This window comes from Condylura cristata, unplaced genomic scaffold, assembly GCF_000260355.1.
Source record: "Condylura cristata isolate star-nosed mole 26May11 unplaced genomic scaffold, ConCri1.0 scaffold00012, whole genome shotgun sequence".
Classification (NCBI taxonomy): Eukaryota; Metazoa; Chordata; class Mammalia; order Eulipotyphla; family Talpidae; genus Condylura; species Condylura cristata.
The window spans coordinates 8,770,061-8,777,447 of NW_004567113.1; the positions used below are offsets into that span (position 1 = coordinate 8,770,061).

Genomic DNA, 7,387 nt, shown 5'->3' on the forward strand with positions numbered 1-7,387 from the left:
CCTCCGGGGCAGGCAGGAATTGAACTCATGCGGAAGCGGCTTTAGATTCTCAGTGCTGTGCTTTAACCCGCTGCGCCACCAGGGAGGGCCAAAGCTGTTTTTTGACATATTTTAGATACATACATTCAACAGCTCAGCTCTTGAATGCATAAATAAACAATTTTTTTTAAATAAAGAATTGTCACATGAATAACTTGTGAAAAGTGGGGCAAAGGAAACGTTCAATCCTGACTCCTTTCTCCTCTTTCTTTTTTTTTTCTTTCAAGAAGATGAGGTGTTACTTGGTGATGGGAAGCCCATGGGGATTACAATTGAGATGAAAAAAAAAATGTACAGAATTGATGTAAAAATAAACTATTATAAAAAAAGATGAGGTGCTTAAATGACAATGTGAGAAACTAAAACACATTTATGAAATACAACAATACAGATATTTTATGTATATTCAAAGCAGTATTCTATTTTTTAAATTTACTGTTTCATTTTTATATATTTTATATTTTTCTTTATTTTCATACAATGTATGTTTTATCATCTTGTGAAAAGTTCCCTAGAAATTCCTACCACAAATTCACCCATCCACCATCACCATAGTCCCTTGTGTTTTTCCCACCCATTTTGATCCAGTTTTCCCCCTCTCCAACCACCATAAAATGTCTCTGGTTTACAGTTGCCTGTTGATTTTGTTTTTTAGTTAGTTATAATTACTTCACCCTTATCTCTTATTTGGGCCCCCTTCATTCCTTTTATAAGAGAAACCATCAGTATTTTTCTTTTTCTTTCTGGCTAATTTCACAGAGCATGATCTCTTCCAGTTTTATTCATGTTGCAAGTAATATTCCATTGTGTGTAAATATATACATATGTGCATATGTATGTGTATATATATGTTGCAAGTAATATTCCATTGTGTGTAAATATACATAAATATATATATATGTGTGTGTGTTTATGTATGTGTATCTATATATGTGTACACACATACAAACATCTTGGTCCAATCATTTATTTTGGGTATTTGGGTTATTTCCATAGCTTACCTATTGTGAATAGTGCTTCAAAGCAGATATTCTATATCTCAAAACTTACTTGTTGGTTTGATCCACAGGTATAGAGATTCCATTTGGAATTAAATCCACATCATTTTGGTCCCAATGTAGCTGTACAAAACATGAAGGAAAGTCTGAATAATCAATAATTCTACTGTTATTGCTGGTACATTCTTCCCTATAAAATTTTAAATAACTGAGAGCTGCATCATTATTCAGTAGAACAGTCTTCTAAAATATGTAAAAAAAGTAAAGTCTACCACAGTATATATTATACATTATTTTAAAGCATGTATTATTTTGTTGTTTATTGTTCACATTGATTGAAAAAATCATATTTTCACTTTATTTGAAGGTAGACAGACATAAAGTGTCAAATCAGTAGCAGATGGAAGGAAAGTCTTAGAGTACAGAAGTAAAACATACTTCAAGATCAAAAAATGAATCCCATATTTAAGACAATATAGTAAAAATTATTTTTTAAAAAAGACAACAGATTAAAGCTAAGCTACAATATGGCTTTCATCAGTACTCACAGAAAAAAATATCTGAAATTGTTCTTCAAGGTCATCAGCTTCATAATTTAGAATTTCTTGCAGACTCCTAATAAAAATTTTAATTTAAAAATATATTTATTGGGGGTATAAAAGTAATGGTAAAAGTTATAAATGTTCAATGGGGAAAATTCTGAACAATGTAGAAATGTATAAAATGCCATGTAAATTTTCTCTCCTCTATCTTCCCACTCACTCTTCTAGAATTAACCTCCAATTTGCTTGGTTGGCCCACTGACACCTCAAAGACAGACTGTGTCTCCTTGGTAATTTCAAAAAGAGCCCCTTCCTCTGAAGCAGTTATTTTCAACCAGGGGTGATTTTGTCCTCACAAGAGATAGTTGACAAAGTCTAGAAACATCTTTGTGACAATCCAGGAGATGGTTGTTATTGTCAGCTAGTGGGTATCACAACCCCATATGCAGCTAAACATTCCCTACGTGTCCTTCAATGCCTAAAACAGCCTTCTACAACAAAAGAATTATCCAGCTCAAAATGTCAGTATTGCCAAGAGTGAGAAACCCTGCTCCACACTGTCACAATAAGCAATATAGAGCTGGTTTATTCTTCCACTGACACAACATGGGAAGAGTCTTTCTCCCCCAACCACGATTCATGAAAAAACTTTTACCATGTCAACCTGTAAACAGAAATAACCTCCCCTTTTCATTTTACACTTCAGTTACTAGTGAAGTTGAGCATGTCTTCATCTTTGAACTACCTATGTATGTACTTACGTCGACATATATATCAGAGAGAGCAATCTAATCACAAATGTTGCCAATATTTTCCTCGCAGGATGTAGCTTGCCTTTGAACTTAAAACAACTATTTTTCATTCCTTAAAAAATAAAGTTGGGGCCCTCCCTGGTGGTGCAGTGGGTTAAAGTACAGCACTAAGAAGCTAAAGCCACTTCAGCATGAGTTCAATCCCCAACCCAAGGTGATCCACATGGCGCGACAGACCTCTCCTGACCCGCCTGTTGCTCCCCTCAGCAGTGTACGTCGTCAGTCTACCTGTTCTGCTCTCCACTCTGTCTCTGGTGAATCCTCTCACTGCCCCTTCACCTCTTGCTTATATCCCAGTTCTGTATGCATAAATAAATCCTTAAAAAAATAAAGTTGATGACATGCTAAAACATTTAAAATAAATATAGCATTAATGATTCTCACTAAGAATATTATGAATTATCCAAGGCAACTGTTTCCACCAGGGTAAATTTATGTGATAAGACCAGAGCTGTGTGTATTGCTTTATACTTAGGGGACTATTTGTTATTTTTCTATTTTGGGAGGTTTATTTGTGTATACTATGATAAAATCATATTCTTATAAAGGACATACATTTATTGAATTTGAAGACAATGCGAGCATGTGTGTGTGTGTCATGATTTATATCTAAACAGCCTAGATATTATAAGAATGAACTACTTACTTTCCCAAAAGAGGACTTAGTTCTTTTAAGTCTTCCAATGATGGATCCAGACCCAAAAGTTTCTTAAACAGAGCCAGTGGGAAAGGGATATTGGCAACATTTAAATGGAGTAGGGAAATTCCACACAGTTTTCCAAAGAGATAATATCTCTTCTTGAATTCAGCCTGGAAAAAAAAAAGGAATCCTTAATGTATTATAAATAATCAATAATCTGAAGAGATAATTGTGAAAATGATGTTAGTTCCTGGTTCTAAAAGTCACAAATTAGGAACAAAATGAACTTTAGAAAAATAATAATTTGAGGTTGCACAGGCAAGAATATAATTTAAAATTAATCAGTAATTTAAAATACAAATTGATGTATCAGGTTATGAAATGAATTTACTTTTTTTTTTTTACTAACAGTGTAACTGGAATATAAAAAAACATGTTCAGGTAGTTTTATAAAACCAGTTTTCACTATTTAATTTTACAGTCACCTAATACTAACTTAGATTCATTGACCTAATAAAATCCTCCATCAAGGGACACTTGGGGTTCTTTTTCTGAACAAGCAACCCATGAAGTGACATGATCTGGTAATGACACTAAGCTGTGCCTTGGTAGCAAAGATTCCAGACATTCCACTCTGTCCAACCTATCCCAATACTGGTGATACTATGAAAACATTAACTCTTTTGGGCTTCCCTGGTAGTGCAAAGGGTTAAGTCTCAGCATTATGAAGCTATCAGCAGCTACTGCAACAGGAGTTCAAGCCTCAGCCAGAGAGCTAACCCACAAGGCGCAGCAAACTTCTGTTGCTTGGTGTATATCAGATAATTAACCAAATGGAAGATGCGCAGTAAAGAAAATTGGATTCCTGGAATCAAATAGGATGTAGAGGGATTGCTCTTTCTAAAAGAGTTAATATATTTTTTAAGTATTTATTCTATTTATGCAGGGTGTAGGCCAGAAGTACAGGGTATGAGAGGATTCAGCAGAGACAGAATGGGGAGCAGAGCAGGCCGACTGACTGAAATACACTGCTGAGGGGAGCAGCAGGTGACACAGTAACAGGGGAAGGAGTACAAGTAAGGGAAGAGTAACATTAGACAGGGATATGAAGAAACTTTGGAGGATGATGGAAATGTACATTTTCTTGATCGTGATAATAGTTTCATGGATATATATGTATATCAAAACTTACCAGATTGAACACTTTAAGTGTCTACAGTTGTATGCCAAGTATACTTCAATAAAGTTGTTTAAAAATTTAATGTGCATCTCAATGGTGACTCGATGATGGGAAACCCACGGGGATTACAATTGAGATAAAAAAAAATGTATAAAATGATGTAAAAATAAACTATTATATAAAAAACTTAATGTGCATCTGAAGCACCTTGGGATCTTATAAGCCTTATGTTCAGAACTGCGGTTGATCTTAGATTCTGCTTAACTAACTGTTCCAGGTGATGCTAGATCACAATTTGCTATCATCTAATTTTACATTATACTATTATGTATGCTATCATCTAATTTTACATTATATTATTGATCTTCATATTTCAGTATATGGTATTTTTGTTTGTTTGGAAAAACCCCCAAGAAAATGAACTAAAAACTTACATTTACATTAACAGGAAACCACATGTAGGAACCATCTTCAGGATATATGAACATTCCGTATTCTACCTTGGTCATCTCTTCAAATATACAATGGAAGAACTCGGATTTTACTCCTTCACCCGGGGAAACAATTTCTTCAACAAATTCAATCTGAAGAAAGAAAACATACTCCTAGGTCTATAGTTCAAGTATATGTCTGATCTCTACGTAAAAGTTCTTACCCTCCTATAATCACCAAAATTCCCAGAATCCCACCTCCCTTTCCTCACTGCCATCTGTTCTCCTTCACTTTGCAGTGGATGTCATGAACCTATTTATTGTCAGGTTACTGTATAGTGAGTCCATGGGTCTTTCACACTACTACTTACCAAATGAAGGGGGACTCAGAAGATACAGCATTCACCAATTATGTTGACCATCATCTAGAACCAAGTTTTTATGTGCTTTAAGTTTCTGGAGGTCATTAAATTTCCTGATTCTTTTACCCTATTATCAATCTTCAACTCATCATTCAGACTTTGCCACTTTGGCTCCAGTCTACACCTACTTGGTCTCTCCTGCCTCTACCCTCAATTAAGATTTCTGATAAACAACACTTTCAGTCAGCCAGGACATAGCACTTTGCAGGAATCCTCAGAACTGATTGTGCATAGCCTTCATGTGGGAAATCAGTAGGAACTAGTCCTTTTCTAAAGTCCATCTTTGAACTTTATAGCTAGTACTGGCTTTCATCCTATGACTCTCATGATTTATTCCCTACTTCCTTTTCTGGCTAATTTTTTTCTATCTTTTTTTAATATAAACATTACCAATCTTCACTAAGGGTTTCCTTTCTGCTGACTTTGGAAAATATTACCTTCCCATTTGGTCAATCCAACTCTTTGGCTACAAACTATTATCTCCAACAATCTGCTTCAGACTCCAGTTGAATATCTCAATACCAAATTAAACCTACTTCTGATTTTCTTATTTCTGCACATTTACAATAATTTATCTGCTGGGTGCAGGACCCATTAATAATAATGGGCCTTGATAGTCATACTTTGTTCAGGTTCTATCTTTTTAAAAAAAATTATTTATTTATGCATACAAAACTGGGGTATAGGCCAGAAGTGCAGGGGTGGTGAGAGGATTCACCAGAGATAGAGTGGGGAGCAAAAGAGGCCAACTGACAAAGTACACTGCTGAGGGGAGCAGTTAGGGGGTCAGGAGAGGTTTGCCATGCACCCAACTCCGATTGCCATGTCTTCCTCGCATCCACTCCCCTTTTTCTCCTTTTCACCCTTTTCTAGGAATCTCTGCTCACCGACGCCACTCCCACCTTGAGACCCTGCCTGTTCTGCCCCCCAATAATCCATGATCAGGGACAAAGAGTCTCCGACAGATTAGGTTTACTACCTTGTGTTTCTGGTACTGCTTTGAGAAGACCATTGTAGCTAAGCCAGAAAAAGATGAAAAACCAGGAAGTGGGGCCAACTTGCCCCACTTAGGCCTAGCCTAGCTCAGCTGAATCCTAGTCAACTCCCAGACATGTATACAAATGCAGACAAAATCACAAAGCCTCCTAGATGAATTCAATCTAGGCCTGCAGACCTTCAGCTGAATTCCAGATTTCTAAAATAAATCATTTCTATTTTAATCTATTAAACTTGGGGCCCTTCCTGGTAGCCTAGGGGTTAACTCTCAGTGCTATCACCTCCAAGACCTGAGTTTGTTTCCTGGCCAGGGAGGTGACCCACATGGCACAGCAATCCTCTCCTGTCTTGCCTGCTGCCCCTCAGCAGTATATTTCAGTCAATGCCTGTTCTTCTTCCCACTCTGCCTCTGGTGAATCTTCTCACCACTACACCTCTGGCCTGTACTCCAGTTTTTCTATGTATAAACAAACAATTTTAAAAAAAAAATAAATGAATAAGTGAACTGATGAAAAAATTATTGAGATTTATTTAAAAAAATAAGCAATTAAACTTTGAGATTTTGTAGCAATTTTGTAACCATAAGTAATTAATAATTATCTTATAACCCCAGTATTTTATTAAAAATCCCATCATTTTCTCTGAAGTTAAGTTGAATAAGGAATGGAAGCTACAAGCTGATAATAACAGTTGCAATTGCAGGTTATTTCACTATGCCTTATGTATTTCCCTCCCACTTTATAAAAGACTCCAGTGAGGCTTTTTACTGTACCACTAATTGTTTGCAGAGGTCAGTATCTTCAAATTGGTTCAACTGGCGCAGAGTATCTTCAACTAGGTGATTACGTCTGACTTTAAGAATACAAATGGGTGGTAGAAAGCTTCCCAAGAGATCCTGTTTTATTAATTCAATGAATGATCCTGTAGCTGATATCTAGGAAAAGAAATATTTTAGGAATGTTCATAGGAGTACTATGAAGCATTTAATATTTCAAATAAACATCTTTACCAGAATACCCTTATGTATACTACTGCTATATATACTCATAGTGTAATTTTTAAGGGAAAGGACACCATATCACCACTGTGGAGGATGACATGTTCACAGAATCAGAGAATTGTGGCACCAAATTAACTCCCATGGATTACAGTTAAGTAATGAAAGTCACTTCTCATCACTGAGAAAAACATGATAGTCAACATGTTAGACATTTATCTACCATCTGTTTTAAGAAATAGAGTGTTGTTCAACATAACACTGGAAGTTCTAGCCAGAGCAATAAGACAGGAAAAAGGCATACAAGGAATTCAAATAGGGAAAGAAGAA

General features: G+C 35.9%; 1 protein-coding gene across 4 annotated transcripts in view; it reads right to left on the minus strand.

The window, feature by feature from the left end:
* Positions 1 to 7,387, minus strand: part of HERC6 (HECT and RLD domain containing E3 ubiquitin protein ligase family member 6) — a 47,933-nt gene that overhangs the window by 5,357 nt on the left and 35,189 nt on the right. For all 4 annotated transcript variants that reach the window (XM_004681415.2, XM_012724290.1, XM_012724289.1 and 1 more), the window contains 5 exons: positions 6,833 to 6,994; positions 4,646 to 4,795; positions 3,038 to 3,201; positions 1,586 to 1,652; positions 1,090 to 1,160 (listed from right to left, as the gene is read on the minus strand). In XM_004681415.2, the coding sequence (XP_004681472.2) occupies positions 1,090 to 1,160; positions 1,586 to 1,652; positions 3,038 to 3,201; positions 4,646 to 4,795; positions 6,833 to 6,994 (614 nt within the window). The remainder of the gene's footprint in view (positions 1 to 1,089; positions 1,161 to 1,585; positions 1,653 to 3,037; positions 3,202 to 4,645; positions 4,796 to 6,832; positions 6,995 to 7,387) is intronic.